This window comes from Anoplolepis gracilipes, chromosome 17, assembly GCF_047496725.1.
Source record: "Anoplolepis gracilipes chromosome 17, ASM4749672v1, whole genome shotgun sequence".
Lineage (NCBI taxonomy): Eukaryota > Metazoa > Arthropoda > Insecta > Hymenoptera > Formicidae > Anoplolepis > Anoplolepis gracilipes.
In genome coordinates, this window is record NC_132986.1 from 2,670,929 (window position 1) to 2,697,894 (window position 26,966).

The 26,966-nt window shown below is 33.7% G+C and overlaps 2 protein-coding genes across 7 annotated transcripts; both read left to right on the plus strand.

Moving 5' to 3' along the window:
* Window positions 1–80: 80 nt before the first annotated feature.
* LOC140675288 (mitochondrial ribonuclease P protein 1 homolog) lies at window positions 81–4,710 on the plus strand. Its single transcript, XM_072909633.1, has 5 exons — window positions 81–853; window positions 964–1,537; window positions 1,653–1,996; window positions 2,772–3,663; window positions 4,181–4,710. Exons 1-3 carry the CDS (start codon window positions 390–392, stop codon window positions 1,917–1,919), a joined length of 1,305 nt encoding a protein of 434 aa, XP_072765734.1. The 5' UTR covers window positions 81–389; the 3' UTR covers window positions 1,920–1,996; window positions 2,772–3,663; window positions 4,181–4,710.
* Window positions 4,711–5,107: 397 nt separating this feature from the next.
* LOC140675287 (phosphatidylcholine:ceramide cholinephosphotransferase 2) lies at window positions 5,108–26,907 on the plus strand. Of its 6 annotated transcripts, none has more exons than XM_072909632.1 (6): window positions 5,108–5,244; window positions 20,105–20,490; window positions 22,379–22,589; window positions 22,667–22,941; window positions 23,033–23,208; window positions 23,479–26,907. In XM_072909632.1, the coding sequence occupies exons 2-6, from the start codon at window positions 20,106–20,108 to the stop codon at window positions 23,632–23,634; spliced, it is 1,203 nt and encodes a 400-aa protein (XP_072765733.1). In that variant the 5' UTR covers window positions 5,108–5,244; window position 20,105; the 3' UTR covers window positions 23,635–26,907. The 6 variants fall into 6 exon arrangements, with proteins under 6 accessions (XP_072765733.1, XP_072765728.1, XP_072765730.1 ...); XM_072909627.1 differs by having other exon boundaries at window positions 5,140–6,072; XM_072909629.1 differs by having other exon boundaries at window positions 5,141–5,574.
* Window positions 26,908–26,966: the final 59 nt, after the last annotated feature.

Below are 26,966 nucleotides of genomic sequence, written 5' to 3' on the forward strand. Positions count from 1 at the left end.
GTAGATTTTCGAACACAATCCTGAACGTAATTTGGTGATTTATTAGTACGCATGCGATTTAATGAATTTCTAGAGAATACTGCACACTGTACCACTGTATCATGTATTGCAGGTTATGTGAGCCTTACATACATTACATACATACAGGTTAGAAACTTGTATTCAAAGATAGTATATATCTGCTTTTTAATATTACAATAGAAATTAAAAATTGAAAAATTGACGTAATATGTACTGCGCATTCTGGAGAACGAAGATTAAAAGAAAATATTACTATGATCCGTTTAATTTATATATAATATATACCAATTAATTTAATACATATCAATATGTACTTGCAATCATAAAAAATTAGTACTAGGATGACTGCGAAGAAAATGTGAATTTGAATGATTGGAATTGAAATTAAAAAATTTAAATGTCTTAGAATTATCCAAAGAAAGAAGAAGAAGAAGATGACAGCAATTATTACGAAAAGTTATAATTTTACTATGTATAATCTTAGATGTCTGATTGTCTCAATGGAAATTCATAGGAAACTTTTGACGCAAAAGTCAAGCCACGAAAGTATCTTATTACCCATGATTGACTGTTATGCGAACTCTCATCATATTTGGAATAATATAGTATGCAAACGGTTTTATTATCAGAGCGCGATCAAAGAGAAGATCAATGTAGCGAATGGAATGCAGCAGCTTAATAAGTTTTTGTCCGATCCAGAGAACAAGAAACGCTATCAAATATTAGAGTTAGAAATAAACATAATGCGACGTAATGGTGCTAAAGTTCCTGAAATGATTCAACCAAGCCATTGGTTGATATTGTTAACACTACCGAGCAAAAGGCAAGAAAGGTACCTTATAGATTTTTTTTATTTCTTATTAGAACATATCTTTGTAATTTTAACTAATTTCTTTGATTAATACCTTGATTAATATGTATTTCTTTTTTTAATACTTTCAGAAAATATCTTTGCTATTTGTGGCGCAATGAAAAGCATAAAAAAAATGTAAAATTAAAAAAGGAATTGAAAAGAACTCAAGCACTTGCCATAAAAGCAAAAGCAGAAGTTAAGATGGAAAATACTGGTGAAATAAAATATGGGATCACATATAATTCAATGTTCAGGCATATAAATGAAGTAACTATAAACCATTACTATAATGCTAAGTTAATTCAAGCCATGATGTTTGCACCAAAAGTTGTGTTTGATTGTAGCTACGAAAGCTATATGACCTATTATGAAGTCCACAACTGTGCTAAACAACTGACTCTAGCGTTTTCTGACAATCGCGCTCATGTTGATCCTATGTGCCTTTACTATTGTAATTTGGACAAAGATGGATTGCTTATGCATCACTTCCAATGCAACATCCCTACTTTATTAAACCCTGAGTTCCCTGCAATTGTGACATCACAATCTTACTTAGATTTGTTTAGGAGAGATCAGTTGTTCTATCTTACTCCACACTGTGAAACTGATATAACTGAATATGATCCTGATATAGTATATATCATAGGTGCAATGGTAGACAAGGTAAATTAATATAAAATGTCCTTCATAATGTAAGCATATATTATGTACATGTTTTTTATTTTTTTTTTTTTTTTTTTTTTTTTTTTTGTTAAGTAAATTTTTTGTTAATTTGCAGACCAATACAGAACCTTTGTCTTTGGCAAAAGCTAAGAAGGATGGTATTTGCATGGGCAAGTTACCAATAGAAAAATATCTCAATTGGGGTCCTGGGTCATGTAAGAACATTACAGTCAATCAAATGATACAAATATTATTGGATTTAAGATATACCGGAGATTGGAGAAAAGCGTTACAGCATGTGCCAGAGCGAAAATTACTAGAGTCTAGGAATAAACAACAAAACAAATTGAATGGACATTTGAAAAAAATGAGAACTCCGTGAATAATCCGTGATTGAAACAAAATTTACATTCAACAGTAGAAAACAGATTGATTATAGTTGATTGTACAACATAAAAGGTAACTTTTGTAATTATTGTATATATTATTTGTATGTATACAATGTATTTCTATACATATACATTATATATACACAAAATATTAATAAGAGTAATTCTAAATAATATGGTTACAAATCTCACTCGTTTCAACTTTTATACACCCATATGTATTTTTAATTCCACTCTCAATTCCATCTATAGTTTAATTTCCATAATTTTGTTGACTTAAAAAATATTTTATTTTTCTCAAATTAATAAAATTTACGAAATAATTAATAAATTAAAGTATAATATTTATTCCTTGAATTTAATGCTTCTACTCTTATATAAGAAAAAATTATTACTATCCATTTTTCGCGAAAAGTAGGTCAGATTCGAACCTTTTATAATGCCACTATGTGATATTTGCCTTTACAACTAAAATGTCACCTTCAAATTATTTCTTCCTTTTCTAATGTTTCATAAAAAATACAGATTATTAGATACATGCATTGTATTAAATGCAAAATCAAAATGTTGAATTATGAGTAGAATATTTATGTCATACTTGTTGAATGTTTTCACAGACATTGGTTTGAATGGACAACAATATCAGAAGTTTTATTTCAGTTCTAATGTAAATTTCATAACGGTATCCATTTTGACTTATTTTCTTCTCTTTCTTTTGAATAAATACTATATTTGACTTAAATTTAACTATTATATCTCTGGCTTATATATTTATAATTCGTGTTCACGAAGCTCTAATTTTATTTTTTTCCTCTAACTGTTTGTCCGATTTTTCTTCCATCCAGAGACTTCAACCTCGGTAAAACGAGTGTTCTAATGTAGAAGAAGAGTCCCGGACCTTTCCTTCGTACACGCACCCCAATGCTTGTGTCTTCAGGGTCAGTCATGCGCGGGCGTCAAACATTCGTGTGAATGAATCGTACTGCGTGACGTCATTGGCAGCTAATACGTAGCTAGCTAGCCGGTTGTAACGCTCGTCCATGACAGAGGCGATCCATGAGGTGGCGCGTGCGCCCTGCTGTTACAATGCATCCGAAGAACACGGATGCCAGCCACGGGGCAGGCAAGCAAGCAGCCAGACAGGCAGGCTCCGTCGTCATTTTTTTATTTTTTTTCGTCACTGTCCGTGTTTCAGTGCGAGAGAACAGCAACGAAAGAAAGGGCGAGAAGAAGCTACGAAGATGACGATCAGAAGATATCGTTCTCGCGTTTGAGTAGATCCCGTCAGTCACGCGCTTCCCTTCCCTCCGAATAAGCAGTCACCGCATTTAACGTATATATTTAGGCGCTGTCAGTGTGATTCATCCCGTGCGTTTCCCAAAGAAAGTCTTCTAGCATCTCTTTTTTTCTTCCTCTCAGTATCGGGGAAAGAGAATAAGAGAAAAAGCGTCTGCGTTCCGATCTGTTTCGTGTGTTTCGTTCCGATTGATCGATAATACAGACCTGTACTTGGATAATTGGGTCGCGCGCGACTAATCGCGACCTGAATATCACAGAATTGCGCTTCCATCTGCGAGGGGAGAAAGTGTCGGAGGTGGAGGTAGTTTTTCACCGGGAGAAAAGCCCTTATAACGTGCACGGATTCATTTTTATGCCTTGGGCCACCTCCACGTATATGATGAAATTGCAGCTGCTTGTTATAGAAACGGACTATTGCTGGAGGAAAGCGTTGCTTAGGTAAGCGATCATATCTATCTGTTCTTCTGACAAGTGCTTTTCCGTGTATATATGCTTTCTTTCTGCTCTTTTATGCAGCTTATTCGCTTCGCATTAGTAATTATAAATTATGCAAACGACAGCGATTATATGAACGTGTTGTTTAAGAAAGATCGAAGTTGCTTTTCTGTCATCTATAAGTATAGGGTATTATTAAATTTATTTCAGTAAATTTTTATTTGATTTGATTTTACTATGTATTAATTTTTTTATGTGTGTTTGTTAATTTAGTAATAAACTTTTACTAAATTAAGATTAATGATTTAGGCTTGTGACAAAGAGGAAAAAAACAATGATTCAGATAGTAAATTTAACGCGTTCACACATATACACAAGTGCAAGCTTGGCGATTGCAATAAATTCTCAAGCACAGGTTTCCTTTGTTTTAGGCTTATTGTTCTCATTTGTAGATCTGAGATCGCGAGATCTGTATTATTGTCAGTTGTATATCATGTTACGCATTATTTTATTATTACAGTTACATTACGCATTATGCGATCATCGCACGAAGAATGGATCATATATCATGGCCGCGTTTATACTTCGAAGCGATTTCTGAGAGGCATTAAACAGCATCGATAATGTACTTCCGCTTTGAATAAAGCAATATTTTCATCGCTAATATTCCATACCATTTTCCATCGCGTTCATCTCATTCTCGTATGTACATAATACGTATTTTCAGTTTTTATTTAGGTACTTTCGTGCTTCACAATATCGCGAATGTTTCCTGTTATCCACAGCGAGATACATAAAGCAATAGTAAATTACTTTTATTTTTAGCTTGTCTATTTTTGTTCTTTTTTAAAAAAGCGAGATGAGCAGCTGGTTTTTTCCTAACTGATGATGGACGTCAATTTGAAAAAATATTAAAGGAATATTAATTAACTTTGTGATTTTACAATATACATCGTACTGATTGCGAGTAACATTTATAACATTTTATTCTTAGTGATATATGTGAGTATGATGTAGATTTTATTTAAAATTAAGACCCTACAATAAATAATATCAAATAAAACATAATTTATTAAAACATTTTCTTGAGAACTTTTAGTTCATGTTCTATTAATTTCAAATAATTTATTTTCAAAAAAGTTAAAAAAGGTTTATATGAGATATATTTATATATAATTAACAAATTGATATAAACATATATTAACTTTACAATTAACACCATATTGATCGAATTCTTTACGATGGACATTTTCTGCTTCTTTCTAGAAGAATAAATGATTTATAATAAACTATAATTAATGCAAATTCGGTCTTAATAAAACGATTAATTAATATTTTCAGACAGACGATTGAGATCTTTATTCGATATCGACGCGATGATAAATTCGAATTTTCGCGGACAAATGTCGGTCGGTAAGCCCGAGCTTCTCGCGGCTGTCACCGGTAGCGCTTGCGTCGCTGTCTTGGTTCTCTTTCGACGGGACGTCGCTTCTAGTCGGGACGCGCAGATCGTAGGGAGAGGAACGGAGCTTGCGCGAGCTTGTATGCACGATAGTCGTCAGTGCGTGCGACGGCGGGGCAAACGTACGTTCGAATGTGTACGGATACCACAGATAACTGTCGCGCCGGTGGCATCGTCCACAAGTGATCGTCCCAAACGGAGCGGAGCGCAGAGTGTGCCTGCCTTCGTTTCTTGAGCGCGCGCGCGTGTGTGTGTGTGCGTATGTGTGTGTGTGTGTGTACATACGTTACGTTAACGTCGCGTGTGACCGATGAGTTTGCGTCGTGAATCTAGCTCGTCGTCACCGAGAGACGAACGCGAGCCCGAAGAGGAGTCGTTTGCCGTCCAGTGTCCATGTAAAATCATTCACTAGAACTGTCAACCCTCTCCCCCGCTCCTTCGTTATATAGTTGGTTAGTTTCGTCGTGTGTTGTTTAATTAGTGCTGTGGCTCTCTCTCTCTCTGGTTTCTCTCTCTCTCTCTCTCTCTATCAATGTCTCCTCTTAAAAACCACGTTCCGCACGCGTTTGCTCTCTCTTCTTTCTTTCTTCCTTTTATTCTTTTTTTTTCCCTATCCCCTCTTTTAAGAAAGTGCTTATATTCGGATGCGCATTTTGTTGGTTATGTTTCCCGTTACATTTCGCACGTAGCCCCGTGTTAGCGCGTGCTTTCTTTACGCACGTGTGTGTATATATATATATATATATATATATATATATATATATATATATATATATATGTGTGTGTGCACACATCCGACTGCGAAAGAGATAGAGAAAAGTAGAAAGAAAGAGAGAGAAGCGGAGAGAGAAGACTGTAGTGTAAATGACACAGTAGTGCGTGTACGTATAAAGTAAAATGCATAAGTTAAGACTACCTGTCAAGGTCGAATTACCCAGTGCTTTAACAAGGTATGGCGAGACCTAATTTACACAGATATCATTATTATTTTTCATTAATATCGCTGCAATATGTCGAGTCTTTTATGTATGTTAAGCTCTGGATACATTATTCTAGATGCTAACACGTGCTAAAAATTTATCTTATTCTTTATACATTTATAATACAACGCCGTTCTCTTCTTGGTTGATATGTATTGGAAAAGATTTATTTATCTGTAGACCTTTTAATATTTGCATCTGTCATTATCTTTGATTCTTCAGGACTTGTTGGCACGAAGTATAGCCTCATTGTCACCCGCATAGGAGAAAGTTATTTATGTATATCTATTTGCGCGCGTTTCGCACAAGAATGAGAAGCATATGTGTGCCATTTTTTAATATAAGATGGACATTGCACCGTGCTCTTATTTTTCCGCCGCTATCATGACAATGCAATTATGACGAACGATATCACAGCGTGTTATTTTGCATCTAGAATCATGGAATCCGTTTATTACGTTTAAACTTTATTTCTTTCAGCAGTTTTTGACCCAATCAGTCGCGAAAAGATGTGCTATTATATGCACATTACATTATATATGCATATACATAATGTGTTAAGATATTATTTATACTATTACATAATTCAATCAAAAATAGCTTTTTTTTAATCGAAGAAAGAGAATCATTATTTTCTGCAGTTTTTTTTACACTTTAAATACGATTCCACAAATTTTTTAAAATTGTGACGCGAGTGGAAACCGGAATAATATTTAGCGTAAAAAAATTGGAAAATGGTTATTCTTTTTCTTGGACAGTGTTATTAATTTTTTTATTGAATGAAATAGATAATAGAAGGTTTATATAGGACACAGTAGTACTAAAATATTAATAATACTTGAAAAATTTTAAAAATTTTTGTTATTATAAACAAGTTTATCAAAATATTTTTTCGTATTACGCTTGATAAGATTGCAATGGGTTGGCCAAAGTGCATTTTTTTATCATGACAAGAATTCTTATTTCAATTAAATCTTTCTCAGGTGTCTTGCTTTTTAATGTTATCGAATACGTTGAGATAACCGGTATCGCTGTCATCACACTGTAACACTTTACGTTCGTAATTGCGATTAGCAAGTCGTATGTTAATGATGTTTGATGCAAACGATGCAATCACTATGTCTTATCTGACAGTTTAAATGGATCATTCAATGTGTTGACAGATCGTAGTTAGAAAATTAGGAAAAGCTATTTTATATTTATATAAAAATTAAAAATTGTTTTCAAACGTTATAAAAATAAGAAAACGACAAAATTTATATAGCATTATATTATGACGCGAGTCTCTAGAAAGAGTTTTCTCTTCTCTTTTTAAGTATTATCTAGAATATTTTTCCAACACAAGTGGTTTTGCAGAGTCACGTCCTTTTGATATCCACAGTTTGTCGCTCTTTGCGTGACGATTTTTATTGTTGTACGCAATATTTGAACGTTATCGCACTAAAATAATCAACAATATATTCGTTATCTCTCCTTCAGCATCCTATAATATACTTATATCGTTTTAGCGAATATTTGTTGAATGAAACATACATATCGTGTTTAGATTTATCACTGATAAAATAAAGTTATGTGTCGCATATAATCATAAAAGATGGCATGAAAAAAGTATTTATCGACCATTTATATTTTGCTATTAATGTATGCTCGCGTGAACCATTGATGCAGATGTAGTTAGAAATGTTCGCATAAATAACTGGTTAAGCCGTCATAATATCAGACGTTTATCTCGTACAGCTGGTCTATCAAATGTCAAACAAAAATATGCTTTCAATAATAATTTTTTAATAATCGTTTAGATCTCGTTGCGAGCAATAATCAAGAAGAAATTAATTCGCAAAATTTAATCTTATATAATAACTACAAAAAAGATTAACATTACACAAAATTTTATAAGTGTATACAGAGTGTTAAATAATTAATTTGTGTAATTTAAATCTGTATACAAAGCACTATTTTTAAAATGCAGATTAATCGATGTATTTACGACGTTCCATAGTGCACTCAGCGAGAAGACGATAACGATAACTCCGTCCTGGTCTGAATATTCGTGGCGATTAGTCTCTCCTTCCGTTAATTGAGTCTCGCTCGCCCAGACAATCGTGTGACTATTCTTGTGGAAAGCAACTTGGCCTTGGATATTGTTAATGCACAAACTGCATATTTTTGTATCTTTATGCCTTGTTTGTGGGAAGATTTTTTTTTCATCCAAATTGAATATTCATGGCGTTTCGAATATTTTGAAACTTTAATTTCATGAATTCTCCTCTTTTTATTTTACTTTATTTCAATTTTTGGAGAATTGTCGATTATTTTAAATCCTGGTTTTATCCTGTTTGATTAATTTAATAATTTCAATAAATATGAGAGAATCGTACGAAATACGAAATTTATAAATTGAAATATCTTACAAATATCGCAATTTTTAAATACTATTTAAATTTCATTTTAATTTATGCTTTTTGCATAAACACATTTTGCGATTTCTAGATATTTTTTTAGGATTTTTAGTCGAATTTTGTCACGAAGGTCCTCCACCTTTAAGGGTGCGACCGTGATCGAGGCACGTGTGGAGCACCTTTGACGCGATCGATCGCATGCCCTTCTAAAGGGCTGCCCAGATAACGCTAGATTGTCGCGTGAACCACCTGTGTATAATCGAGTGCGCGCGCACTCGCCAAGTGCACGTGTACGAGAGGAGAAACCGTGAGCGAAATAGCGAAATGTAAATAACGACGCTTTTACGTTACGTTTGTATTAAAATTTCTCCATGTTTAGAATATTTTCTTTGTTTCTCTATTTATATAGAGCGTTAAAAAGCATTTCGAGTTTAGAGGCCAGATAATAGTCATAAAAAATATATTATCAACAAGATTGAAAGTTGGAAATTAATCTTGTTAGAGATAGAGGATTTTTTTAATAATACAGATAGTTGTACTTTGATATTTTTGTAGAGAATTATATTTTTCGTTGAGTAAATTTCTCTCATTATTTTACATATACAAATAATATTGAAATAAGATAATTGAAAATATATGAATATATAAAATATTTCTTTCATAAAATTTTTTAGAAGAATATGTCACATCTTACAATTAGGGAACATTTATTTTATCGTTTCTTATGATATGTCACTAAAAAATGTATTGGATATATATATCTATTTTAGAAATATCTTATAAAATATTCATTCTATTTCGATAATATTTTATCAATATTTTTTATGTGCAATATAAATAGTTAAACAAATTAGAAAATCTTGTTAGTTACTTTTATTTCTCTGGTAAATAAAAGATTGCCTTTATCTCTAACAAAAAAAATTAATTTTTTGATCTACATATATCTTGATTAGATAGCTTTTTCACTGAAGTAAAATATAATCTTAGAAATCCTAAAATCTGTTTTCTAACATTCTGTGTTTATTATGTTTGGTCTTACTTTACAGCGTAATTTGTAATTATATTGCATGTATTATGCTATCTTTTTTGTTTTTGTTTTTTTTTTTTTAAACTTGAACCGTGAAATCAATGACATTCGTATTTATTTTATTACAGAACATTGAATTTCTTCGTTCGCGATGAATGTAAATGAAGGATATTTTTCGCTTCGACTCGAGTTTCGCTCGATAAATGTAGCCACGTAATCATCAGGGAAGGCAAAGTATTTTCCGCCATAACAGCGGAGAATTAATTCGAGTGATTGTGCACGCAATTGCCAAACTCTCTAGCGTTGTATTTTTGGAGTAGCGGTCTCTCATATAAGGCCTTCAACCAATCTGACTTTCTTTCACTCTCGATATCTTGAACACATCGAATTGGTTTTTACCGCGTCACATATGTTTTGCAACAATACGATACCATATGTTGAATTTTCTTTCTTTTGACATCACAATTTTGAGATGTTTAATTGTTCAATTTTTGTTTCTTTTTTGCTTTCTTGTATTTTTTTCTTTTCTTTTACTCTTTTTTTATAATAAATATCCTTTTATATACTTATCTTGTAATTTCTTTTATTCTCTTTTTTCTAATATTCTTTTATATAATCTTGTTTCCTTTTATTTGTCTTTTTTTCTTTTATACTTCTATATTCACAGATCAGGGAAAATATCATTAATTAAAGCAGTGAAAGATCTGTGAATATTTTCACTAATTTTCCGTGAGACTATTCACACTTGTTTTTCTTCATCTTTATGTTTTACTATGATTATAGCAGTAAAATGTTTGTATAACTAATATTCACATTCAGAAGAATTGTATGCATATTATATTTTTTTTATTCTTAAGATATAAAACCTACAAAGTACAAAGAACGAACAGCTTGCCCAAGCTTAAATATTTATTTAATTTTTTAAAAATATTTTACTATGAATTTATTTTGTATAATATTTTATAATATAAAAGAATTTTTAAAAAATATTACTGATCGAAACATTCACTAACCAATGTTTCTTAGTGGGATTTGTTCGCAGTGCTATATTTGTAACTGTAATCATTGTTTATCATACATTGAATTCCGTTTAAGAGAATATATATTCTTTTCTGGAGTGCGTTGCGGTTGAATTTTACGACGCCTTATGCGTTCTCACATGCCATAGTGAATCAGTTTTTTCTCTCTTTCTCTCTCTTGAAAGAGAGAGAGAAAGAGCGACAGAGAATTTTTAGTATGTACTATTGTAAATTGAAAAATTGCAACATTTTTCTTCTTTACTACTGTTACCGTTTCTACCTTCGGCTCTTCTCGTTCTTTCATCGTTCCGATTGTTCGGCCCTGCCCTCGGACTCTCTCTCGTTTCCTCCCTTCCCTTGTCCATCTACGGTTACCGTCGTTTCCCTCTCTCCGGTAGCCCGTCTCCCTCCCCGTCTCTGTGTTTCTCTCGGTTTTACTCGCACGGTTTTCCATCCCGTAGTAATTACGTGGCGCGGCAGCATGAAGCCTCTGCAAACGATTTTTTTACTCGACATGTAAGTAAGAACAGTCGATACTGAGCGTTCCTTTCGTTGCCAGTTATTCGTGACCAACATGTCTAACTAAACCGGTTCTTCGCATCCTTTTCTCGCATCGTGCGGATTTTCCTTCAGGTAACGTTTCCCAGTCTTTAACAGTAATTCTTATATAATGCGACGTTGTCTTATGTGTTTACATTCCGGATGTGCGGCGAAACTCGTCAGAAGGTCGACTTCTTGTAATAAATCCGTATTATCGATAGCAAAGAGGATATTTATCATGTCAGTGTTTTCATATTATTTTGGTTCCTAAAGAAGGAAAAATCCTGGAGCAGCGAATTAAGGAGATTTTTATAAAATTGGATTAATCAAACAAATCAGAATATATTAATTTTCAACTTTTCGTCAATAATAAAATTTGCGGTCGTACGTTCCTGTATTGAAAATATAATTTAATGTGTGAGTGTGTATGTATGTATGTATATATGCGTGCGCATACGTGGAGATATTATAATTAATGATTAAAAAAAAAAGAGTTTGTAGAAGGAAAGTTTATTTCGTTTTCAACGTTTTACTGTCCGTGATTCTCGTTCTTGTCAATCGTTTATATCTTATCGAAAGTCAGTCTCACTGAGAGTTAGATATATTTTTGGATCTCTGATAGAATATCAGTGCAAGCTTCAAATAAGATTTATTAACATCAAAGTTTGATTACGGGTTCGGCATATTTATACGGGAGACCAAGAGAGCGGATCGTAAAATAAGCCCATATAACGCACGTATTATAAATCAGAAATATTTGATTTTTTTTTTTTAGCTATACGAACTTAGTGAATCGATTTTTTTATCAATCGTTTCTTGACAAACCTTTGATTAGAATTGGAAATATTCGAGCTGAAGACTGAATATAAAAGACTGAATCGTTCGTCTTTAATAAACGATCCTGTATCTTTGTAACACACCCGACGGTAATTATTTGATGTTTCGGAGCGATATAATCGTTGACCTTAATTAGAGACAGTTATACTGCGAGCTAATGCGTTTACGTATTGGAGCAACTTGACCTTCATTCACGTGACCAGTCCAGATCGAATAGTTTTACGTCAAGATTCGTCATCAATTCCCTCGCGGTAGGAATGTTCATATTAATCCCGATTGACTCGATTATTAACGACGTATGCCGATCGCGTATATCTCTAACACCCACACGTTCGCATCTTTATATATGTAATTTTCCGCGTCATCTTTAGCGCGTAATTCCACAGCTCGCTGTATGTAATTCGATAGAACGTGATATATTCGATAGAAGCGCGTGATTTATATTATATATATATGTACGTGATAAATTGATTAAATCCATTATACAAGCAGTTACCCGTCAAAAGAAAACTTGGAAGCCGCATAATATCCCCTCGGCAAGTAAGCAAACCAACAGAAACCATATATCGAATTTTTCTATTGGACTTTCTGAATTTCACGGCCTCTCTCGTCGAATATAATTATCCTCATGTGTATACGAGCGCTTATTGTGAACACGAGCCTATACATATGTATATCGAGTGTTCCAAAATTGTACGATGATTCACTATTAAATCTATAGCCACTTCACTATAGCCATTTTTATGAGTGAAAATAATATACTTCTACAATTGTATTTTATTGTAAGATATTTTTTTTCAAAGAGAACGAAAGTTTATTATTAGTGGATTATATATTTTTTTTTTTCTAGTCATATTGTAGACTCATTATAAAAGCACACGAAGTTTTTTAGCGTAGCTCCCGATGAGTCAGAACGATAGGCATTATTAATCTTAGGCAATAACCGCATTCCTCGGCATAACTTCGTATTCTCACGAACTTGTGCTTTATTCCTTTTGTCCTTCGATGTGACATCAAATTTATTTGTTCACTGTACTTTGGCGCCGCTATGCGACACCTCGGTCATTTATTTTTACGATCGGAAGCCAATTAGTAGCTTCGATAGCCGGCTTCGTTGCAGTAAATCAGTTACAAGAAAAAAGGAAATGAGTCACACGAGTTAGACAGTCATCTGTGATGTAATTACAGCGTTTTCGCACACACAAGTGCTCGAAGAGTACAATAAGTCAAAAAAAAAATCGCGATAAAATACAATATAAAAGTAAAAGTAATAAAATGGTAATTACACGACACTTGTCTCGAAAAACAAAAACACGTGATTAACGGCCTGTGTTATATCTTTTTTTAATTATCTATTAATTAAATATAAAAATATATTAATTAAAGTAATGATTAATAGAAGTTGTTTAATTTGTAATAATGATAAATTTTAAAGAGACGTTAAATATAAAAATGGACACGATTAATTTCTCTTGATTTTACCATGTGACGTAAGCTGTTTATTACAAACATTGACATTCCGATAATCTTGTAAAACTCATAAAACTCGTCTCGTTAAGTCTATTATCTTGCGAAAAAATAACGTCTAGGAACAAAAGCATAAGAAACGAGAAATATTTATTTAACGTTAAGACACGTTGGAACTATTATGATTTATTTCGCGATAATATCAAAAAGCAGCATTCTTGCACTGATACGTGCCCTTAACATTCTAAGTTTTCAATTTATTATACAATCATAAGCTTACTCAGTCAGGAAAAATCTCATTCATTGTCAGTCAACCAGTCGCGAAAAGAATCGCTCGCGACTTTTTCGCGGAATGTGTATACAGTAATCGATATTTTTTATAACGCTGCTGTAAGGAACCGCGTGATGAATTATTCAGCGTGTGAGTCAGAGCTCGTCTGTAAGAGTAAGATTGCAGGAATCTTGTTAATGAGTTTTCTGATATCACTCGAGACGTTAAACTGTTCTCCTGAACGGCGGTGATTGAACCCTTCGATCGATTCTCGCTAGTTTCCGTGACCTTACGATCGCGAAGACAATGAACATTTATCTCGGATGGATTAAAAATGATGTAGACGATCCCTTAATGCGGAAAATTTTTCAATCAATTCTACAACGTGAGAAAATTAAAGAAACCGAAATAAAATCTGCCAATAAGAGGAGATTTAAGAAATGGAATAAAAATCGAATTTCTCTTATTTCTTATATCGCTTTAAACAATAAAATCTTTCATTTGAAAAATGAAAATTGTATATCATCTTGTATTTAGAAATGAAATAATTCTCTTGTGTTGAAGCACGATGTATTATACGTGATGTATTACGTAAGTCGATTTAGTAAACCGATGTTAGGCTTCATCGATAAAGTTATCTCGCAACAATAATCAACTCAAATCAATTTTGATGTTTTTCTTATGTAAATAAACGGTCTTTTCTTATGTAAACGTGTGGTATTGTGCGCAGTAAAGTTTGAAAAAAGTTGCCAGCATTTTGTAGAGCCTCTCGCCTCTCGTGAACTTGCAATCAGATGCAATTTTCCATTTTACACAACGAAAAGATGGTACAGTTCCGCGCAATTATATATTGCGCAATCTGCGACTCGTGATGGAATAGTAATTTGGAGTAGTTTAATTTAATTTAAGAGCATTAAATTAATAACGCGTAGCGATATATTCGTGGTTGAAACCGGATTTGGAAATCATATTGCGTATGTGATCGCTTTTACACGAAAATTGAAGACGAGCACCAAGATCGGAAACAAACATCGCTACGTCAGTCATAATTACGTAAATCGCGAGCTCTGAATGATTGATTGTTGCGAAAGTTAACGTGACATATTCGATTCTCGTATCGTAAATCACATTTCTCTCCCCGTTAAATTAATAGACTTCACGTTTCGCGTTCATTAATTTATTGAGTCATAAATCGCATTTCACTCTTTGATCAATCGGTGTATTTTTATCTAATGTTATTCGCAAACTTCGTATACTTTGTAATGTGATCGATAAAGTTTGAAGGTCAGAATTCCATCGAGAATGTATCTTTTAATTTTTCAGTGGAAAAGATAAAAGAATTTTCTCTTGTATAAAACTCATTATTTCTTTTTTAATACTTTTTCTTTATTTCGCGCGCTTGCGTCTTTTCGTGTCTTTTGAATAATTTTTTTAGACGCACAAGTAATTTTTAAAGTATTAAAATGTCGTCGGTCTGTTATCGGCAATACATAATATTCTCTCTTTCAATCATCAATTAATACATTTGTAATGAGCGCGAATTCTTTCGTGAAGATTGCATAGAGGCTTTTTGTGATAAATAGAGCTCTGGTGTAATCGTTCAAATATAGAATTGCCTATAAATCGTTTGCTGGATGACATTTATATCGACAGGCCGCGCGTTTTGCGTTGCAAAAGTTCGCTTATCGTCTCGCAATATAAATTGCAAGCACAAGTGGTAGCATTTTGTAATTTGGCATTGTGACTATCGCGTAATAGTTATGATAACCGCCTGTCGATGTCGCAAAGTTTTATTGCTAACTTGTGCGCTAATTGATTTAGCAGACAGCATCGTACGTTTCTCGAATGTTACGTGAATAAATGTGAATACGTCCACCTGCCGGAAAAGTACTCTTTATTGAGTCTTTTACATATTAGAGCGACATGTAAAGGCCTTAGAGAAACGAACGTGTGTGTCTCTAAATGAATAAGTAAATAATCCGCCTTTAAAAAGCTGGTATTAAATTTTCTATATACAATATAAAGTATATACAAGTATATACAATTAAATGGAATACAATAGTTGAAGGAAAAAGAGGTTCACATCAGGACAAACGTTATTCGAATTTTTTTTTTAATATTTGGAAAATTTAAAAATGATTTGATAGCAAGAAGACGATATTGCTTTACACGGTATATTTTGTTGATGATTATAACTCTCGTGCATCTAACTTTCGACTTTTTCATGCAGAAACTTTACGCAAGTTCTCGGTTCAGCCATATATATGTATATATATATATATATATATATATATGTGTGTGTGTGATGAAATGCTGAGCTTTGTGAATTATTAGAATAAAGGGACAAGACACACACACACACACACACACACAAGAATGTTACGTTGTAAAGTAGGACTTGTAGATTGTTCTGCGTAGCATTACCCCCACAACAACTCGCATCGTTATGCAAATGAACTGTAGTCGCGTTCTAAGTACCCCTAGATATCTCTCTACTGGCCTTTTTAAATAAATTATATGCGAATGAAGAGAAAGTAAATTTACTTGAAAATAACTAAAGTATACATATAAAGCCGCTTGCATGTTTTAATTTTCGATGAAAAATGATTCCGTAGTCAAATAAGGATTCTTCCAATTTTTAAGATCTAAAATCTTGCACGATATTTCATGGACAAAGGATTTTTAATCAGGATTGATTGACGCAATCCGAATTCTCAGTCTCTTATTTCTAGTATTGTACTCTTCTCCCCGGCTGCCTAAAAGTCTACCCAAGGGAGCACTTTATTGTACTCGTAAACAAGGGTTAATCACTCGACTGCTCTTTTTGACGAGCAGTTCCTGCGCGAACATTATTGCTTGTGCTCTCTTCTCGCTCTTAATTCGTAAGCCAAGCCACTATCTACCATACGAAAACTAAATGCCATAACGATGATATCCGAATTAAACATAATTTCGAGAGGAACTGTATCAATTTCCTTTCCAAGAATTGTCGATTACGAGATCGCTGCTCAAAAGGGCCGAAGTAGTACGACTTATCTACATTGGCCAAATGGAAGAACTGCATTCCAACGATCCCGCCTTTTGACCTCATAAAAGCAATATCCGTTTAAGGAATTCGTTTTCCGATGAAAGGTCTTCTAAGCTCAACCGCACTGAGACGCATCCTAGAAACTCGCACCTTTTATGCCAAGTCATAAAGGGGATCGTCTTGTTGGGTGTCCCATTTCCGCCGCGTTTTAATGGAAATGGCGGATTCCGATCAATTTGAAGTCGATTTTTCCTCAGTAAATATCTTGTCGTTTGCTGCAGTTTTATATTCGATATATCTATAATTGAGGTGCAAATTAAAATTTTTTTTAAGATTTATTTTTAGTGATTTATGTAAAAGAAATAAAAGGATGCTTTGTTTCTCTAAAAGATTACATGTATATAGACTGTGTTCGAAATCGTGTTACAATCAGTAAGATAATTTCTTCTGAAAACTTAAAATATTTCGAAAGTGTAAAATAAATCTTATCTCTACATTTATACGAGACTTTATTTTCAAGAAAAATAACTTAAAAAATTAAAAAATTAATATATTTTCATAATAATCATAATTTTTTTTTTTAATTTGAATAATCTTTAAGAGGATCCAAAATTACCAACAGAACATGAATTATAGATTTTGAAAATCTCTTTTTTGGCTACAAGAATTGATATATCCTTCTCCACAATTAAAGTACTTGTAAAAACAACACGCGAGAGCTAATACTTTCATATAAAAATGATAAAAAATTAAAAGATGACAGTTACGTTGTAACAATATTTATTTAGTATAAAAAGTTCTACAGTATGTTCGTGCAAGAGATATAGCGTCCTCGTTTGGAATAACATAACAGAATATTAGTAAACTTTTGGAAATGACTTTAGAAGCCTAGTAAAAAAAGATTTTCAAAATCTGTAAAAAATTACTCTCGTGCATCTGTGAAGGTGCGGGATTGAAACACAAACTCACGTCAGACGTCATTTCTAAAAGTTCACAAATATTCCTTCATGCAATTCCTAGCAGAAACCTATATCTTATTTTGTGTGTATAAATTGCAAAACTTTTATATTAAGCAAATATATTGTCATATTAAATTTTGGTCGATAATATAGAACAGCTTTTGGATCCCCTTAATGATATTATATTGCATATTAGCAATATAATATCATTCATCTCGATAGTGACTATATATGGTATACACCATTTTATTGAAAAAAATTAAGATAATCTTGGTCTTTTATACATAATTTTTAAAAAATATAATTGAAATTATTTTAATCTATTTTATTAAATAAAATATATTTTTTATATATCAATAGTGTTTGTAAAAGTAATACGATGACACAAAATTGTTTGAGATTATTGACACTTAAAATAGGATAGTATATCATTAATTTTGAAATTTTGAATGTCAATTTTTTCCTAAATGATAAAATTATATTTTCTACTTTTTGTACGAAAGGAATTATTTTTCTCGATTACATTACGATTTGAGACATATCACTCAAAAAAATATTTTGCTAATGTAAATAGATTTCTAAATGTCTCAATTAAAATTTATCGCTACTTTTTGTATCTGTTAGAATATTGTTTGTCACGTATAGAATTTATAGCAGCAATATTTCTAACAATACTTCTAGAAAATTTAGATCCCATTGCCAAATATTAATCACAAATATAATTGTCCTTGACAATAAGCCTTAAAGATAGGCTTCGTAGAAAAATTTTCTGTCTAAATTACACTAATATTACAGATATATAAATTCTGTCTGTGTCATTTAAATTGATTAAGTGCAAAATATATGCAGTATCACAGTATTTGCTAATAATTTATCTGTTTCAGTTAATTTTTTACACCTAGAAAATTTTTGTTGAAGTTGCAAGATGATTTTTTTGAGTGACAGTTAAGGAGATCGCATTGCATTATTTATTTTTGAAAGACCTTTTTGAACTTTTGACTTTACTCTTTTAGTTGATATTCATTTCTACGCCTCGTTTGTCGTCGTTGTCATACAATTGTATACTGTAACACGGATCACTTGGCGCGAGCGTTCTCGACGTTCGACGAACTACAATGAGCGCAAACTACCACTTTTCTGCATCGTCGAGTCGTAATTCGTTCAATAAACGCGAACGATGTTCAGCCTTAACGCTTAACGTTAGAATTGTCAAGCGGAGGTGCAGCCGTTGTCTTTCCCACGAAATCACGTATCGCGTTAAACGCAGTCCTTGATGATTAAACATTCATGTCGCAGGTGAACACATCATCCCGATACGCGCCAAGTATAATGCTCGTCGATCGAAAAGCTTCGTGTTATATCTCGTACGCATTCCTGTTTAGAGTCTGTCCGATCGTGTCAGAGATCGAAAAGTCCGTCGCTGCAAAGAAAAAAAGCCGAGATACAGATAAAAGAAAAGAGACGAGTGTCACGTCCAACTGCTACGTAAGAGAATACAAAATCTCGCGTCGCGCTCAAATATATTTTCATTCGCAGGTGAAAACAAACGCCGCGTCAAAAAAGTGCTGCGTGAGAGAATATACATTTTTTTTATCCGAGCGTGACTAATTGCTCCAATTGAAAAACTTATATATATATATATATATATATATATATATATATATATATATATATATATATAGAGTTGCTTAATTGTCACCTTGTACATAGACATGCATTTCCGTGAATATCGACGAACCGGATCCGTTTCCGGTTAACGTATTCACTGTTTCGCGTCGTACAGATTCACTTTCGCCGATACATGATCGCCAACCGGTTACGGTCTCGATATGGATTTAGAATCTACGCGTTCCTTTTCTACTCGTGATAACCTTTTCCCTTTATGCGGCGATAAATGTTTAAAAATATCGTGCTTTACGGGGCGTGACACGCGGATGGACGCTCTCCGGATAAATGTGCACCGTTCGCAGAACTGTGTCACGTGTATGTCAATATCAGCTGTATCGACGCAACGATCGGCCAAGTCCTGATCAGTATTTAGTCAATTATGTTAAAAATAAATTTCGATTCTCGAGCGACGAGAAGAGAATCGAGATATTAAATATTTAAATTTAAAAAAAGTATGACAATTTTTTAAATATTTTTATTAACTACATCATGATCTGATAAGAGATTGTGTCAATGAGATGTTAATAATGTGGAGATAAATGATTGAACGAGATAACGTCATTTGTTTTTAATGGGATTTTAAAGGCAATTTTTTATTCCGCACAAATTTGCATATTATTATACACAACGCAACAACGTAACACGTGGCAACTTTTTGTTTCGCTATATGTCGTTGCCGATGATTGGTCAGCGGAACGATTTTTCACGATGACATCTTAAAATATAAAACGCAGATCAAGTCCTTCGATTAGGACAACTCGACTTCTCTTCTTTTGTGTGTGTGTAGGATGGTATTGGATCCCAAGGCCACCAGTTTGCATAACGATTACGGAAGCTTCGATCGACCATTGGGCGCCGGGGAGGGCCACGAGAGGGACGTCGAAGCGGCGGTTGATGGAAGCAGCAGCGGGATGGCGCAGTCCAGCGATGTTTATCAACGGCAACCGCTGTTGCCCGGCGCGCCGCTGTCCAAAAACAAGGACAAATGGTCCTCAGGGGTGGCCTCGGGTTCGGACTACTACGAGGATGACGAGGATGAGAAGGATATCGAAGGCCTCGGTAGGCATCCCGGTATACCGAACGGTTCCGGCAGCGGTATCGTCAAAATCGACATACCGGCACCGCTCCGCGAGGAGCCACGCTTTCCCAAGGAAAAGTGGAAGACGTTTCTTGGTAAGAAAGCAAGAGTACACATGTTTTATTTTCTGTAAAAAAATAAATATCTCTTCTCTAAAAATGAAAAAATTAGGTACATTTTATCTTAAAAGAACGAAACGTCTATGAAAAATGTAATCATATAATATCAAGAATGTTCATTAAAGACTACGAATTCTCATTAGATTCTATCGCAGTTTTAGTAATATTTTTTCAAACATTCAAGCAAATTGGTTTTTTTTTTTTTTTTTTTTTTTTAAACTTGAACTGATTAAGCAAATCAAATTTATATCATTTCTGACAGAGCTGTCGTACTCGATCGCTGAGAAATAAGATCCTTGTCGGGAGGTTTATATTGATTTTAAATATTTTGTTTTATCTAATTAATTTTTTCCATCTTTTTAAATAAAAGGCAAAACTTCTAGAAAAAATTAATGTTATTTCATTATGTTTGCTGATATGAAATCAATTGACTTTGCTTAGAAAATCATATCAAATTGATTTCTTTTGTTATAACTAATTTACAAGATTAATTTCACTATTTGTCTCTCTACTATAGTAATCAAAAAACTTGAATTGAAATTTTTATAAACATAGGGAAAAGAAAGAGAAAACATAAATATTTAATGAAAAATAAATTCAGTGTAACTATATAAATCTCAATTACTTTTCATTCCTGGTTCATCAAAGTACTACTCTATCTAATTTACCTGACAAGGGCTCTCGGTTCTCTCGATTCGTTCTCTGATTCGCTTATCGGTTTTCACGATTTTATGGCATCCGCGGCTGGATTTCTCTCGGCTTAAGCAATAAGCATGAAACGAGAATTCTCGCAGACTTATCTAACAATAAGAGCCTTGTCGACTAATTCCGGCGATCTTAGAGAGCCTCTCCAAGTTCACGCTCCGTGACGTTCGCCACGGGGATCCATCGAGATCGAGGTCGTTGGATGACCTGGTATATTCGCTCACAGTTATTACCAGGCGCTACTCTCGCGCAAGTTGATCTCGTAGAGAACCTCCCACCGATCGATCCCCTTTTTCCGAGAGTCCGCGCGAGTTTTATCTCGGCGGCTCTTCTTGCATCAGAGTTAATCAAAGCGAGCAGCTGGACGTACGCGAAATGCACAAAACGGATTTCACGAGTACCGTTATCGAGGATCTGTTACGACGTGGATCGTCGTTGCATGACAGAGTCAATTAATATCAAAATTATTCTACAGCATGCTCAGAGCGGAAGAAACGTAGCGTAAAAAAATGACATGTTTGTTTATATTTGTATAGAAAGCGCGATGTCATGAAGGGACATATATTGTGAAATAACTGTCAAAATCATTTAAATGAAAATAAAATATTATATATATAATATAACAAAAGATAAGATATTATACAATAAGAGATCATTTAAATGAAGATGGGATAAAATATTTATAAAAATATTTTAGATAAAATAAAGATGGGTTTAAATGTACTTATTGTTAGATAAAAAGATAAGAAATATTATGAAATGTTTTATATAAATAATATTAAATAAAGTGATAATGCTTTTAGTAAGAACAATTTTCTATAAAATATGGTAAAAAAAAAAAAACATAATTCAATATTCATATTGCCATTTATAATTAAGAAAAAGAATTTTTTTAATATATTGTTTGTTAGATGATTTTTATTTAGTGGATATGTTTGCAATTAAAATGTTTGTATAAAACTCGCTAAATACAATATTATGTTAAATAATTTAAAAGAAACTAACACTTTTTTTATGTAAGATAAAAATGGAAATAATTTATATTCTGATAAAAAATTTAAATAAAAATAAAATGAAGCAATTTTCATCTAGATGATTAGCTAGCTAGATACTTTTATCTAAACGGCAGACAACACTGATTATGAATCACTATTTTCAGCATTTCTCTTTATGGTCGTCAACTTTATATTGACGACAGCTTCCCTTGCAATGGTGCACGAGCGCGTGCCAGACAGGAACACATACGGACCGCTTCCCGATGTGGTGTTGGACAACCTCGTTGCTCAGGACTGGGCGCTCAACGTTTCGGAAGTCCTGATCATGATCATGTCCAACTGCGCGATGGTTTTTATCATTTTCCATAAGCATAGGTAAGTACGACGTAGTAGATGAATGAATAATTCTTAGTAAGGGTTTCATTAACAGATAAATATGAATTTTTTTGTAGATTTATAGTAGTTAGACGAGTATTTCTCTTGATGGGGTTGCTCTACATGATGAGAAGCGTCACAATGTACGTGACTGTCCTACCGATCGCCAGTAAAACTTACTACTGCAGCCCGAAGGCGAATAACACCAGTCCGTTACTCGTGACGAAGAGGGTCCTGCAGCTCATTTCCGGCTTCGGCTTGTCCATCAACGGCAAGCACACTTATTGCGGGGATTACATTTACAGCGGGCACACGGTCGTGCTTGTACTCAGTTACCTGATCATTAAGGAATGTATGTACCTTCTTTTCTGTGTCGTTGAAAAAAAAAATGAAAAAAGAAAGGTGCAACAGAAATAAAAATTGACGGCTGTCCATAATTTCAGATTCTCCGAGGAGATGTCAACCGATTCATTGGGGAGCGGGTTTGGCAGTGCTTGTCGGGATAATTATGGTTTTGGTAGCTCACGGCCACTACACCGTGGATGTACTTATAGCATACTACGTTACTACACGCTTGTGGTATATTTATCACACGCTGGCTAACAACTCGAATCTTAAGGTACGTTTTACTTTGGATCGTTTTCATTCAAAAATTTGATATGAAAGTGTCTGTTTTTTTTTTCTTTTTTTTTCTTTTTTTTATTTTTAAACTTGATAATCGATACAGTTCCAGTAATAATTAATTTAATGGTATTGACGTATATAAATATTATATATTAGATAATATTAATAAACTTTAATTAGTTAATATGTCATACCCAAAATAAAATAAACGTGTTTTTGTGTTGTGATGATGCTGTGGCACATAAATATAATGACACTTTTGCAGCAATACGGACCAAACAACTTTTTGGCCCGGCTCTGGTGGTTCCCTATTTTCAAGTATTTCGAGAAGAATGTAGGCGGCACGGTGCCACGACAATATGACTGGCCTCTACCCTGGCCTCGACGGTTTCTTGCCAAGCACCCTAACCGAGATAGTTAATACTTGTCTTGACTTTACGATAGAGGCTGTTAAAAACACAAGAGTTACTTTCTTTGTATATATTACATACACACAAACACAGACACACACATATACATATACATATATACAACACCTGCATATACACATTTAGGCTTGTTAAATTGTTGAGGTAAAATATTGGTGAGAGAAAGATATACATATGAGACATATGATCGTTAGTCAAGAGTGACCACACATTCATATTTGTTGAAACTTTGTGTTATTCACTTCTTCATGAAACCAATCGTGGACTTTCGAACACAATTCTTTCTCTTTTTCTATTTCTCTCTCTCTCTCACTTTCTCACTCTCACTCTCGCATAAAGCCATCGTCCAATCGGCCCGAATTTACTTTTTGCTTGATTTTTATACGATTTATATACGATGTAAAGAGTAGATAGAAAATGACAGGATGGAGTTTATAATAATAGTATCAGGTTCGGATGGAGGAAGATATTCAAGATCTAATGTACACAAATTAACGTATTAATGCGTTTTCATTTTTTTAAATAGTCGCACAACAAATCGAAAGTAAAATACGATAAATAAGTAATCCTAGGACAGATGCGTATTTTTTAGAAAAACTAAAGCGACACTGTATAATAAGAATATTTGTAATATAGCGCGAGTCGTTATATAGTATATAAACAAAAATGAAATCTAAATCCTTCCTCCATACGAAACTTTGAGCCACATTCTAACATCTCGACTTCCAGTACCTAGACGTTGTCGTCCTTGACTTTGCATTCGCGGCACGAATTATTCCGGTGAAAAACGATCTCGCAAATAAATTTGCCAAAAAAAGTGTATTCGATGTGGGCGATGTATGCGTCCTCATTACCGTTTCATCTTACCAATTTTATCCTTGAAATTATTTTCTTTGTACGTTTTCTCGCGTCGGAGGAAAGTATTCGATATCCCAATACTAGAGGCGATTGTGCAATTTCGTGGGACCAAAACAAGAGCGTTCAATAGTAAAAATGTTAGTTATATATATCATAGCATTGAACACGAAATAAAATAATAATATATCGAATCGCGAGGTGGCATGATCTCCATTATGTTATTATTTTATTGGCGTTGATAGGCTTTTTTAATAATAATGTCTTGAGAATGTCCCCCGATTAGATTATGTCATATATTGCCAGATGGAATTTGAACCTGCCATATATACGTATAAATATATATAAATTATTGTCGATTCGCGTTCAAACACACGTAGGGTCGCATAGACGCCATGGATTTGGATAAGTTTATTCATATGAGAACTTCTCGTGACATTCCTTGTAGACAATTCAATAGTAATTTTTTAATAATTAAATTTCTGAAGGACTACACCTCAACTTTCATTAATAGATATCATGCGAAAGTATATCGGATATAAAGTAATGAAAAAAAAGAAAAAAATAAACAAAAGGAAGAAAGTATTAAAACACATGCCGCATTCGTGTTTTCACGGAATAAGGTCGTCGTACGCTCATGCATATACACCGAATGTTGTCACACACATATTATATATTATATTATATATATATATACATATGCGGAGGCGATGCACACGCGAATCGTGCGAAACGTAACGAGTAATCTTACGTCAAGAGGCACTGATGTACACGATCGATCTTTCGCACGATTCATTCTTCCCTGGTTCTTCTCGCGTCTCATTGTTCAACGCGATATTTCTTGCGTCTCTTGCCCCGCTTTTTCTCTGCTATGGAGGAAAGTCAACGACATTCGTTTGCTTTAATTTAGGGTAATATCGATGAGAATACTTGCAATTCTTTAAACGCTTAGAGAAGGAAGCGCGAAGATATTGTGAATCTCAGTTAGTAATGTACAAGTAAAGCGATAACGAGTCGTATGGCCGTTCATTTCAGCGTCCAATGAAAGTTGTATGTGTGCGTGTGTGCGTGTGCGTGCGTGCGTGCGTGCGTGCGTGCGTGCGTGCGTGCGTGCGTGTGTGTGGAGTGCATGTTGCAAAAGTGCTGGACAATGTTTAATCATAATTTAAATTAAGAGCATGTCTGTTATTCTGTTCACGCATTGAATTTTTTATCGGGTATATGGAATTCTTGCAACTCATCATTCTTCGTTGAAGTTTTCTTGTACATATATAATTTTTGAACGAATAATAAAAGTTCTTATGACGGTGCGGTTTTCTCCGCCAAAACTTACAAACGAATCTACATTTTTCAATACAAAATTCGAAGATGCGTTAAGATTCTATTCAGAGCTGATTCGTATAAACAGCTGATTCTTTTAATTACTTCCCGACTACGGTTGAACACGTTCGATGACTTCGTGCGAAAAATTAGTAAAATGGTAGGAAAATGATAAGGGAGGAGAATGCGATAACGCTATTGATAGCATATAATATTAACTCTCTTTTTCGTCTGTGATGATAAGTAAAACAAAAGGAAAGAGAACAGAGATTACACTGTCGTGTAATTGCCATTTTGCGGTTTTAATATAACATAATAGCTCGACCGCGGATCCGCAATTTCGAGCGTTTACGTGTCCCTTACGGCCACTTGAGATGTCTCTTCTTAACATTGAAATTATAGATGCGTGTAACTGTTGACATATATTTTAATAAAATCAATGTGGTTCTCTCTCGTGGTAAAACTATTTAGCTAGGGCACATTCGCGCGAAGCAACAATTTCGACGCGAATAATAACGCCGACAATTTAGGAATATATTTTTGAAATGTGTGCATATAATGTACATATAAGCGCACTTGTGTCGATTCGCACACGCGTGTAATAGAACGGTAGCGCGCGCTAATCACGCATGAATGGATTATTCTAGGTGGACACGAAAAAAAAAACATACATTAAAATATTATAGATCTATATATATATATTTCACATAGATGAATATGTGTTGCGTGCGTTTACCTATGTAAATAGATAGATATATACGCGTGTAACGCATATTTACAGTGCTAATTGTCGCCTGTTGAGCGAATTTACGCTTCACGTGCGGCGAAAGAAACCTCGATGTGTAGAGCTTAGATCGGCCCGACGTTTACGAGGAGATTGATATTTTAGATCTGTTAGATGAGTACTTGTGTAAAAAAAAAAAAAGAGAGAAAATATGCAAGCCAAAGGATATTCTCAAATTGATGTAATATAAAAGAATGATATATTTACACGCACACGAGATGGGAAAAAGCTTCTGTTAACGGAAGGGTCTTTCGTTGATGTTTACTATATATATAAGAAATAATAACTATATATATATATATATATATATATATATGTATATATATATATATATATATATACATATATATATATATATATATATAT